The sequence below is a fragment of the Brachionichthys hirsutus genome, chromosome 12 (genome assembly GCF_040956055.1).
Source record: "Brachionichthys hirsutus isolate HB-005 chromosome 12, CSIRO-AGI_Bhir_v1, whole genome shotgun sequence".
Taxonomy (NCBI): domain Eukaryota; kingdom Metazoa; phylum Chordata; class Actinopteri; order Lophiiformes; family Brachionichthyidae; genus Brachionichthys; species Brachionichthys hirsutus.
In genome coordinates, this window is record NC_090908.1 from 3214467 (window position 1) to 3226470 (window position 12004).

General features: G+C 46.7%; 2 protein-coding genes across 2 annotated transcripts; one reads left to right on the top strand and one right to left on the bottom strand.

Annotated features, from left to right (window-relative positions):
• The first annotated feature begins 537 nt into the window (after positions 1–537).
• phf11 (PHD finger protein 11) lies at positions 538–6015 on the top strand. The gene is made up of 17 exons (XM_068746096.1): positions 538–680; positions 1257–1361; positions 1449–1582; positions 1658–1692; positions 1776–1846; positions 2244–2280; positions 2361–2425; positions 2529–2551; positions 3069–3142; positions 3223–3266; positions 3372–3391; positions 3693–3727; positions 3821–3867; positions 4256–4400; positions 4706–5011; positions 5092–5163; positions 5523–6015. Exons 1-17 carry the CDS (start codon positions 570–572, stop codon positions 5594–5596), a joined length of 1398 nt encoding a protein of 465 aa, XP_068602197.1. The 5' UTR covers positions 538–569; the 3' UTR covers positions 5597–6015.
• On the bottom strand, positions 6014–10873 carry rcbtb1 (regulator of chromosome condensation (RCC1) and BTB (POZ) domain containing protein 1). Its single transcript, XM_068746095.1, has 11 exons — positions 10748–10873; positions 10084–10234; positions 9832–9998; positions 9377–9535; positions 9180–9287; positions 8697–8836; positions 8429–8619; positions 8123–8249; positions 7869–8020; positions 7658–7788; positions 6014–6833 (listed from the first exon to the last, which is right to left on the bottom strand). Exons 1-11 carry the CDS (start codon positions 10871–10873, stop codon positions 6693–6695), a joined length of 1593 nt encoding a protein of 530 aa, XP_068602196.1. The 3' UTR covers positions 6014–6692.
• Between the last annotated feature and the right edge of the window lie 1131 nt (positions 10874–12004).

The window sequence follows — 12004 nt, forward strand, 5'->3', positions numbered from 1 at the left end:
ATGGAAATATGTCAAATTATGCATCATTCTGAGTAGATATCAAACGTAAACAGTGAATGAAAACAGCTGAAAATGTCAAACTAATATATATCAGTCTAACTTTAGCTTTAGACGGACACTTAAACAAAGAGACAAACAGAACATCTTACCCTGCTGTCTCTACGACGGGTCATGTTGGCTCCAAACGATGAGGTTGAGACGTGTGGTTCCATGGGTGAGGATAAAAGTTTGTAAATCACCAAGTAGACTTTCTATACCCTACCTACATCAAAGGAGATCAAAGGATGTATGTGGGGTTGTTAGTGCGCTTTGACGTAGGTTGCTATGGCTACCTACAGATTTAGGCTTTACAGTACTAATGCCTTTCTTTGGGACCGCAAACAGCATTCCTGACAAAAAATAAATGATACCATTTTCATTATATGTTTATATGACATTTATGAGGTCGTTAGTTCCATGTTTTCTTCAAACATGGCAACCCCGCTCATTGGACGGGCGCGGACAGCCGGAAGTAGATACTTTCAGGCTGGCGCATCATCCGGTTACTGCGTGACTTCGCCGCTCGAGAAATGAGTTACGGTCAAAATGTGGTCTGTGTCCTCTGTCAGCGGTCCGAGGAGACGAAACTAACCGGAGCGCTGTCGACTAAAAAGCGTGTCACAGCCCACCAGAACTGTTTGGTAAATAGTTCCGCTCTGTTCTTCACTTCCGGTGACGGCAGCTAGCTGCTACTGACGCGCAGCGCTGATACGTTAATGACGTGTAAAGACAATTCATTAAACGTGCCTAACGATGACGCGGTGATGAATTCGTAAGCTGCAAGTGGGAAGAGTAACTGTAATGTTTGTGGAGACGTTGCGTGCAGACTACACTGACTGTCCCTGAACGCATCTGTGCAAGCGGCAGTGCTCGTAGCAATGTGTGTGTGTGTGTGTGTGCGTGTGCGTGCGTGCGTGCGTGCAGCAGAACGAACACCACGGCTGCCTCTAACTTCGGACAGTAAATTTGCAAGACTCCAAGCAGCCGTCTCTCTTCATTCATGTGTCAGTGAACGCATCACAGCAACGAAAGCTAATAGACTTCCAAATGTGTTCACTTTGGGTGTAGTTGGAAAAAGAAGCTCTTTTAAAACGATCCCGCGGATCCACTTTGTTGTTCACAAAGTGATGGACGTTCCTTTTTGATGTTGCTTTGGACGATTCTGTGATTGTTGCCCGAAATGATTTGTCCTCGTTGTTGTTGTTTCTCTTTCACAGCTCTTTTCCGCTAACATCGTCTGCCAGAATTCGCCACAGTTTGATGATCTGTTTGGCTTTTCGGTGTCGGATGTTGTGGAGGAGGTGAACCGAGGACGCAGACTGGTAAATACGGGCCCGATCCATCCAGATTCAATCTGGAATCTTATTTGTGTTCACAAAAAAACCCTTTTTTTTTTCTGTTTTTTATAGATGTGTAAGAAATGTAATAAGAGAGGTGCCACAGCCGGATGTGAAGTCAAACGTTGTGGAAAGTCCTACCACTACCCGTGTGCTGTCGAAGACAAAGCTGAGACGGTGGAGGATCCAGTCAGTGGGAGATTCGTGTGGGTCTAGTATTCCTGCTGCGCCATTAATGGCTCTCGTGCTCGTAGCTGAGTCACTGTGTTTTCTCCCCGCAGGCTGTACTGCTTAAACCACAACGCCCAAAAACGAGGTGGACGCTCCTCTCGGTCTTCCTGTGAATTGCCTTTCACTGTGCGGCGGCTTCTCTGTTCAGAGTTTCCTCTTCACTTTCAGAAAACAGGAGCCGTGTGAACAGATCTGCGTCCTCCCCCTCCGAGCATCCCAGTGAGGCCGGAGCCGCTCAGGTTTGTCTGGCGGAACTATCTGCTCCGTAGAAATCCAGATGTAGCCACTTCCAGGAAGCATTACGTCCAAAGGAGGAGCCCGTGCAGGTTTCCAGCGCTCCGGGGGGGGGGGGGCGGCCCCTCTCCAGCCACCAGTCCAACAAGCGCCGCAATCAATTTGGAGCTGAGCTATTAAAGTCCAAATCCAGCATTTAATTTGGGCCTAAACTCTGTTTGACGCGTAACGATCTCGCCGTTTTGTTTTTACGAGGTGTTTTGCCCTGCTTGTGAGAAGACGGAGGGACATGTAAGCGATTAAACTATTCTCTCGTAAGTATTGTTCGCATCTTGGGTCCGATCAGAAATCTGTGGCGCCGACTTGCTCTTCAGGTTGCGTTTTGTGTTTCTAGAATCCAAGGAACCTGCTCCTTCGCCGCATAAGAGGAGCGTCGGCGGTGAGTTGGTCTCTTCTCCGCGCACGCATCAGAGGTTGCTTCTATCGTTTTGTCATTGAACGTCTCCTCCCTGACCGCAGAGAGGCCGTCTGGAAGCAGCAGCGACTCCAGCGCATCCGAACGCACGGCCCGTCTTCGTCCGAAGGTGCGTAAGCAGATAAGGCTTTTAAATAAAGTTTTTAACCTCTCTCTCTCTCTCTCTCAACGCTTCACTGATGTGACTCGTCCTGTGTCTCCTCTCATAACAGAGACGACAGAACTTCAACGACAAGTAAGTAATTATTCGCGTGCTACTTTTCCAAAAAGGATTTAAATAGTTTTAAACTATTTTAAAGAAAAAAAAGGGTTTCTATTTTCCTACTTTTGGGGGCGTCAGTGGAGAGCGAGCCGCCGGTTTGCTGGTTCAAGTCCCAGCCCAGCCGGGATGAGGAGTGTGAGGAGCCAGTCTACCGTCAGAGCACTGCCGAGGTGCCCTTGAGCACTGTTGAGCCTGTTTATGTCCCGTTCAGACCCCCCCCCCACCACGCGTACGAGACCGCCGATGTCACCACAGTGTCATAGGAAGTCGTCCACGCCAATGCCCCGCCCTTCTTCTAATCTCAAGTCTGCTCCTCCCTTCCCAACGCGGAGGGAGGAGCTTATTGCTGATTGGTAGCGTGTTTCAGCCAATAAAAATGAAGGCGGTCTGAAGTCGCTGCTTCGTGCTGTCTCGTTATTACGCTGGTTTTCTTTTTTCATAAATGCTCTATGAAATATAATAATATAATATGTTTGCTGTCCTCCAACAGTCAGCAAGAGACGCCGTCTAAGCGTAAATCTAAAGGCTGGAATAGGACGATTCTAGATGATTCTTCAGATCCAGGTTGATCCACTTACCTTTAGATCACCTATCAGAGCGAAACCTCACGATGTGAAGCGATTAATACCTTTATTACATTGCAGAAAACATTTTTGCCCCGATAGAGTCTGATTTGGACGAGTCTGAAGTGAGTCTGGTGATTTATTACTCTTTAGTGACATCATCAGTCGAGCTTTAAGATGTTCAACGATCTGATCTTCACTCCTCTTGTCTCCCATCTTCTCCCTGCTAGAATGCTGATCAGACGATCGGGTGAGATCAATCCTCTCCACTTAACCGGAAACATTTTGTGTATTATTTCTGTGGAATTGTTTTTATTTTATATTTTATTTTAACATAGTGATGTGTGCTAATTTCTTCCTGGCTGGTTTGGAAAAGTGGTTTATTTTATGTGCTTTTGGGTTTGTAGCTGAAAGGATTGTTTTCTAAATGCAATCTTGAACTGAATAATTTACAGTTTTTGAGACAAAAAGCAAGCGAATGTTGCTGCTTTATCTTGGATGTATACAGTACTTGGTTTTTTGTGTGCATAATGTGTATTTTCCATATACAGAGAAGATGCTGAAACTCCCACTGAGTGTGTATCAGGTAGGTTTTCACAGCATATTGAGCACTAGTGAAGATTATTTATTGAAGACTTGATTAATATACAAATAGACTATTGTCTCATGTCATTTATAGGAAATCAAACAGAGACCAGAGATACAAATATTGATGAAGACGGAACAGTGAGTAATGCATCTTTGTTTGATCTCTTTGATCTGCGCAACATTCAGCTCTAATTTCACGTTTTTTCTGGATTCATTCCCTGACGGTCACAAACTTTAAAACACTTTTCCCATAAACATCAGTTTAAACCAGTTCAGGAAGAATAAATGTCTGCTCTTCTGCAGTCATCTCTGAAATCAATTCTGGATTTGGTCTTGTTTGATTGTTTTTTTTTTGTTTTTTTTTTTACTGATTATTGAGATACTCATTAAAATTTAAGAACATGTGTTATCTTAAAAAAAATCATTTGCCAGAGCAAAATTGCAGATTTCACAGGTATGTGACACACGGACGCCGCCAGCAGACAAGCGTTCACCCCTCTGATAATACATACATTTGCTTGTCCAGGAGATGGAGCCAGAGAGTCAGGCTGAAGAGCGCAACATGGAGAGTCCTCCAGTTTCAACAACAAATTCGGCAACTCAGACTCCACGTAAATATATTTTCAGTATGGCAAAGGAAGGAGACGTAATAGTAAAGACAGAGGATGCAGGTACGTTTGAGCCAGTAAAGCCCCATGCATGACTCAGTTAATGAGAGTTCTGGTTTATACGTACGATGATACAATTTAAAATATTAAATATTAAAAAAGAAATCGTTTGCTGATCCTGGAAGCGAAGTGAGCTAATTTGTTAAAGACCAATTCCTTTTCGGACAGGCCTTTGAGAAACTGTTCTGTGAGCACGCTGTTGTTGGAGAGAGAGGTTTCAAATCCTCTAAAAAACGACTGTAACGGCACCGTTGAAGCCCCGTGGCGTTCGATAAGCTGACCCGACATGGAACTGTGTCGTCTCCCAGGGGTTGCACCTGAACCGACTGCCCCCGATCCACCTCGGAACTGCGCCGGGTCCCCTCCGTCTCAGGGCAACTCGACCCCCTGCAGAGTAACAGCCTCTCCTTCGTGCTCCAGCTCGGACGCCCCCCCGGCTCCATGTGAAGCTACCTCCCCCCCTGCCGTACCCCCCTCTGAGGCCTCCATCGACGCCAGCAGCTTCTGGAGGAGCTGCAACGCGGCGCGATGCACGCAGGCCATCTTCAATCACTTCACTGATGAGATGAACAGCATCTCCAGCAGGATTCAGTCGGACCAGGCCAGCCAGGAGGGTGAAGATACTGGCACGTTTCTGAAGCAGCGTCTCGCCCCCACCCCTCTGAAATATAAAGCTTTCTCTCTCTCGCTACAGATTATGATCTTGCTCTGGCAGTGATGGAGGCCTCGGGGAAACTGGCGCAGATTGTGGCCCGGCAGCGGCAAGGTGATTTAAGATCTTGATCGGTTTCTCTCTGTTATAATCTCTGTTGTAATCTGGACACATTAAACCTGCACATATCCAGAGGTTGACAAGTGTTTGTCAAATGATAGACCAGAGACTCGCATGCTCTAAAGTGGAGTCTGCAGAGGATAAATAAAGCCATTCGTATGTTCAGCCTTCTGCTTTTAGAGGCACTGCTGATCGACGGCCATCTTGTGTGAAACTGTCGAATCTGCAGCGCTCGACAACGTCCTGCCTCAGCAGGGCAACGAAGCATTTAGTCGGTTTAACGTTTTTACGTTGCATCTCGTGCGCTTCACCAAATACACAAACGTTTCTAAATGGACGTGTTGTCTTTACAGACTTGGAACAAAAACGAGTGGAGTTGAGCAAGGCAGCGGCGGCTATGCAGGAGGTCGTTTCAGCGCTGCGATGAGTTCATCGGCAGAGAACCCTTTACTCCCGTCTTTGTTTTTTAACCGTTTTTAATGTCGAGTTATAGATATTTTTACACCGATGCTGATCACAGGGTCATGTGGCGCGCTCCACTTGCTGCGCTGCTCCCTCTTCTAATGCTTTTTATATATGTAGCTTTATTTGCTGATGTTTGAGAACGGATTTCATGTCCGACTTCTCCCGCTTCCCAGGATAAAGCATCCATAGAAAGTGAATAACAGTCAGTCACGTCTGTTCATAATGTAATTATTTCAGATTCCCAACAGGCAAAACAGTGCCTTAAAAGTCTAACTTCTATTTAACATACGATGAAACAAACGTGCAACATTTGTGTTTGTTTTCTGCACAGGTCGTATCGTTCAGGTTTTGAATTCATTGAATAATTAAAAACCCACGAGTCAAGAATCTTTATTGATTTGCTTGCAGAGGGCATCAAATTGGTACTTTATCATAAAGATGCATCAGGATGAGAGTGTCCAGACGAGTTTAACATCTACAAAGCCACGACCTGAAGTTTTCTGTAGGATTAAGAATAAAGTAGACAACCTTCTATTATTTAATTTAACCTTTGTTATTGAATCGTAGCTGCTAAATAAAGACTGCAGCGTTCGAATCGACGCGTCATAGATGCAGCTTAAATCTGTAACGGCTGAAGGTTGAACCTGAGCTCTTTGGGTCATCTTACAAAATGTGCAGCGAGACTATTAACAGTTGATTGGGTTTGACCCAACAGAACTTATTAAGGCTTGAAGCAGTACTCGCAGTATTTTAATGCTGCATCTTCAGTGCAAAGAGCTTCAAGCATCAATCTGAAAATCATGACTCTAAAGCGTGACTCTAGTATAATAAAAGAAAAAAGGTAGTAAGTGCAAATGCAATTAAAGTAACTTGGTCAGTTGAATAGAATGAAACTAGTGGACATCAGGCAACAGGCAAGTATCGTTCAAGTAAATAAAGAGTAGTAATGCCTTAATGCTTTTCAGCTCCTGCTTTAAAGCAGTAAAAAAAACAAATGAAGTCCTGCGGGAGTCGCCACAGCGGCCTCCGAGCCGAGTCTCTTCTCATCAGGAGTCGGGTTAGTTTTTAAAGGCTCCACATCGGCTGGCTCGACAGATGAAGTCCTTGAGCAGGTTTCCATCAATCTGCCAGAAAGCAGCGGTCTGGGTCACCTCAGTCAGGTGGTTGAGACAGAACCTAAAGCAGAACTCCTCCAGGTCCTGGTGACAAACGGGGAAAAAGGACGAATGAGCAGAAAGACCTTGAGCTCAGACTCATTGCGAGACACTTTTCTTGGGCCTTTATTTTCATGGCCAAGGCAAATGCTCGGATGCCGTTTTCCCTGACCTGGACGCTGGCTTCTCCTTTCTGAGGTATTAGAATGGAAGATAAGAACTCAAGGGAAGGAGTCGTTTAAAATGAGTGAGAGTAAAGAAAGCCGTTAGCGAGGTGCATACCGGGTCACTCTGAGAATCACATTTGTGTCCAGCACAACATCAACCTGCCTTAATGCGAAGATACAATAAACAAGGGCTCTCTAGATAATAAATATATTAGAACCCGCATCAAAAAAAGACTTCTGGTGGAGAACGAGGCAGAACTCTGGTGAGTTGTGTCTAAAGCGGCTTTAATTATTGCATGAAAAGCTTCTTTACTTCATTTAATCCTTGCAGCCACTTCTTTAAATAATGTGAGACTCCTCCAAAGAGCATCTTTGCAGACATCACGTCAAACTTCTCACAAAACGTTTGGGATTTTTCAGCTTCTGGGTGAAACTTCAGGGCAAACCTAAAATGCACTTGTAAACCATTACAGGTGAACCTATTGTGACCTCTAAACTTTAGAACGCATGAGAGAACTTGCTGCTCTCTGAGAAGAGAGAGAGGGGAAAAAAAGAGCAAAATTCAATTTCATCTTTAATTTCACGGACGACGATGCTCCAACCTCACCGGCGCGGGATCGTTTGGGAACGGCTACATTTCCGTAGATTTCACCCGAAAGCCGAATCCTCCCACCTTGAAATGTTAAACGGATGAAGACCGACCTCTGCATCGTAGCGCACCGCAGCAGACAGCAAGGAGAAGGCGTTCTCAACGGTGATCCCCCTCTTTATGATGTGTTGACACAGTCGCTTCAGGTGGTTCTCACAGTACGATGTGGCCAAGTCCAGGAGCCCTGAGACAGCGGAGGCGGGACCGCTGTTAGCATCAAACAGCTAACACACGCACACAAATGCTTGTATAGGAGGCTCTGACCGATGGCGTCCTCCGGAGGCAGCTCCACACCGTCTGTATAGAGGAACTCCAGGAAGGAGCGGTAGACTGGGTGGGAAAACTGGTCGATCTCGATCACCTCCTTCATGTCCTCGTTCCAGTGGGCCTGGAACATGGATCTGAAGTGTTCACACCTGCAACATGTCGGTTTCACACGGGACGCAGGCGTCATTTACCGCTTAAAATGATCGATGGTCCCGATAACCTCCCGATAGCTCTGAGGTAGAACCCCTGACCTGATTTTGAGAAATGCTTTATGCACATGAATATATTTGCCGTCAACAGAAAACTTGAGGTCGGCCGTCTCTGGGTTGTCGAACTCTTTCTTCAGGGACTGAGTCACGGTCAGGAAGTCGTCTCGTTCTGTGGGGAGAAAACACACGCGCACACACACACACACACACAAACGTCAGACTCTGGCAGAGAAACAACTACGCCACACTCCCGTGTCTTTATTTCACATTTTTAAAGTGCCTTGAGATGACTTCCTGTTGTAATCTGGCGCGATATAAATAAAACCGAATAGAACCATTTGCTCTCACCCACTGAAATAAGCCTCCACGTAACCGAGGGGGTGGCGAAGCACCCGAAGACGTCGTCGGTGCAGCTGAAGTGCGTGAGGTGAGGCAGCACGATGGACTGGCCCTTGCACTGGCCCCACATGTACACCCGCCCACGCTGCGTCTTCGCCGCCGACGTGTGTGTGGAGTGACAGGCGGCGATCTCCACGATCCTTGACGGAGACGGCAGCGAATCAGGAAACGGCGTTGGGATTCTGTTGTCCGCGGGGGGGGGGGGCGTTTCTCTCACCTCTCCTCGCTCATGATCTGAACTGGGCTCAGCTGGTTGTTCTTGTTCCCAGTGCCGAGCTGTCCGTAGATGTTGGCGCCCCAAGCGTAGAGCAGCCCATCGTCTGTTAGAGCCAGGGCGTGGGCGTAACCCGACACCACCTGGAGGAAAAGAGTTTGATCTCAGACCTTTATCTTTAATCATCGCAGAGAGGCAGACCCAGGTTTGTGTGTATCTAATGATGATATTCCACTGTAATATGACGAGCCCCCCCCCCAACCAACTCATTCTTTGACCATTGCAGGTGCTTTTACAAGTTTTACCGCAGTAGACTGTTCTGATCTCTTTAAAAAAAAAAGAAAGCTCAACATCTGGATACATCTGTATTATCGCACACAAGATACGTGTGAAAATATTGACTTTTAGCAGAGATGTGTACTGAAAGGTTCATCCAGGTATGAGCTGTGGGTACTTTAGTGTGTACTTTAGTGCGTAACCTCATACCTGTTGCACACACAAACCGTGCAGAGCCACAAGGCGGCAGGGAGTATGCTGGTTCCCGTTGTTTCCCAATCCGAGTTGTCCGTTCCCGTTGTAGCCCCACCCGTACACCTGAAAAGACACGACGAAGAGGAGCCCATTGTTCGGTGGCGATGAAGGGACGGCGCCACTTAGAGCTGCGGTACGAACAAAACGGCGACCTCTCCGTTGTCCACGACGGCCAGAGACGAGCTCTGGCCGCAGGCGATGCCGACGGCCACTTTGCTCTGCAGACAGTTCGACACTCTGCGGGGGGTGGGCTGGTTCGCTGTGGAGCCTGAGCCCACCTGACCACAGTTGTTGTATCCCCACGCATAAACCTGGCAGGCAGAGCGTTAAAGGTCACACATCGCACCCTTGTTCCATGTTAACGCAGTTCCCAAACACGTCCAACTGCTCTCTCGGCGGATTTCACCCAGTAACTATAAACCCGTGCCCAGCTGGACACACGGCGTGCACGGGCGTGACGCAATTCGAAGCACAATGCTTTCCTGTGCTCACTGCTGAGAATCAGCTTTGGGTCTTCATAGCTAAGCAAGCTAAATCCCCTTCATCGTTACAAAGGTTCATGGGAAATTGGGCTGGAAAAGAAAAGTTCCCTTCGTGTGACACTCACTTCTCCTAAATCTGTCAGAGCCATGGAGTGGTGGGAGCCACAGGCCACCGCCGCCACCTTCTTATTGAGAAGGCTGGCGGAAACGAGCACCGGAGCGACTCCTTGGTTGGTTGTCCCGTTCCCCAGTTGGCTGTAACCATTGTGACCCCAGGCGAAGATCTCTCCATCTGAAACACGAGCAGAGGAGGAGACACGCACCGCCTCTTAGACCACATACGATGAAGAGCAGGGCTCATCGCTTTGTGCGGCTACCCTCTGTGGCCAGCAGGACGTGGGGCCCACTGCCGTAACTCAGGCTGACGACCTTCCTTCCGCTCAGGAAGTCAACCTTCTTCGGCACGATGGTGCTCAGGCTGTCTCCTGTTCCCAGGCAGTTGCTGCAGTTCAGCCCAAAAACATACACCTGAGGTTATAGAGAGAACATGTAATGGGGATCAGCGACAACCTCAGTCAGGCCATATCGCAGACACACAAACTCCAACTAGCAACGAGCTCATCAAACCCACAATGTCATAAATAAAGACTTTTAATCCATTCGATTTTTGATCTCAAAAGAAGAAGACTGATTCGTGTAATCTCAAAACACATACATGACAATTTCACACCTGAGAACGGTCTAGTAGTGCATTGCCTTTTGTAAGCATACCCCCCCCCCCCCCCCCCAATGCTCTTGTCGACCTGTTTTTAATCCTCTTGTTGACTGAAGCTGAGTTTTACTAGAAATAATCGTTGCTTTCACGACAGGAAGCAAACTGTGAAACTCAAAGACTAAATCCAGGAGAATTACAGCAAAGCAAACGAGTTCCATGATACAAATATGAGATTAAAAAACAGGCGCTCGTACTTTTCTGCATCGCACAACAACAATGGCTTCCTTTGGCCTTTAATCCCACGTCCCCCTCCCCGGCCCTCTCACCTCATCCTCGCTGGTCACGTAGACGGCCTCGTTAGCCGACATTCCAAACACGCACACTTTCCGTATCGCTGACAACGCCTGGGGGCCCATCAGGCTGAAAAGTGGCCATTTGGTTACATCCACCATGACGCACTCTTTGGAAGCCTACGGCGAAGGTGGCGTGAGAAACCCCAGTCCAAAGGCAAAATAGAAACACTCGTTCATTCGGGCCACACTTTGAATGTTACAGAACCTTTGCTACTGTAAGAAAATGAAAGTATAATTATGGGCCTGGGATTGGGTTTATTAAAAAACTAGTAGAGCTTGTCAAAATGTCTTACATTCACTTATTTTATACCGTTTATAAAGTTTATAGTACATATAGTATATCGGAAGAGAAGGAAGACTATTGGCTAGTAGAAGCAGCTGTTTTTTTTTTATTATTATTATTTTACAACCAAACATGTCCGATAAAACAAACAGGAATGTCGTTTCTTCAGCTAAAAATAATATTAAAAAAAAAAAATTAAAAATGGGAGAAAGCCACAAAAACGACCCAAAAAAAGGAAAATGTTGCTGCTCTGACAACGAAAACAAGTCGAGCACAGAGCAACGTCAGCATCATTGAGGGCCATTGCTTTCTGTTTACACCGAGCAAACCCGGATCACGTCTTTGTTGAATGGAAACAGTTCGCTAGCGAGCTGGACGGAGACATTCTATTGTTACAAAAGCATTATTCAGCAAAATGTCCATCTGACGCGCCACAGCGAAGAGAATCCGGCTGCTGCGAGACTAATCCGCGCTAGCCGCTCCCGCTAATCTAAAGAGCATGTGTTTATCACCTTTCTACAGGTCAACAGGTGCCGCTTTTATACGGAATCCAAAACCGAAACAAAAAGCAGCCGGATTCGAACCCTACCCGATGGATTTGGCTGTTTCTCCAGGGATGAACCTCACTTCACGGAAGTGTTGGCGGCAAGTCCTTCTTTTAAACTGCCACTCGCTGCCCGCTCCGACGCTGAGATGCGGAAGTCAGGAAGGGAAACAAATATCACGTGACCAAATTCGACTAAAACAGTCGATTGCCGATAGAGTTGAAAACAGAGCGATTATTCCGGTTCCATTTTCTATCAAAACATTTTTAGGACAACATTTCAATGGACTGCATACAGACATTCTTAAAGCCACTAAAACAAGCAGGTCGTACGATTAGGTTTAAAAAGAAAGAGTAGTCGAAGGCCTTGTTATTTCTTAGATTGCATATTCTCACAAAGACG

What these genes read in the sequence shown, in the direction of transcription:
- rcbtb1 (XM_068746095.1), bottom strand. Translation starts at nt 10,873, where the DNA reads ATGGTGGATGTAACCAAATGGCCACTTTTCAGCCTGATGGGCCCCCAG. An exon ending in AAAGCATTTCTCAAAATCAG is followed by an intron (nt 8,021 to 8,122) that starts GTCAGGGGTTCT and finishes GACATGTTGCAG; the next exon opens with GTGTGAACACTTCAGATCCA. An exon ending in CGGTGCGCTACGATGCAGAG is followed by an intron (nt 6,834 to 7,657) that starts GTCGGTCTTCAT and finishes GTTTGTCACCAG; the next exon opens with GACCTGGAGGAGTTCTGCTT.
- phf11 (XM_068746096.1), top strand. Translation starts at nt 570, where the DNA reads ATGAGTTACGGTCAAAATGTGGTCTGTGTCCTCTGTCAGCGGTCCGAG. An exon ending in CGACAGAACTTCAACGACAA is followed by an intron (nt 2,552 to 3,068) that starts GTAAGTAATTAT and finishes GTCCTCCAACAG; the next exon opens with TCAGCAAGAGACGCCGTCTA. An exon ending in CTGATTTGGACGAGTCTGAA is followed by an intron (nt 3,267 to 3,371) that starts GTGAGTCTGGTG and finishes TCTCCCTGCTAG; the next exon opens with AATGCTGATCAGACGATCGG.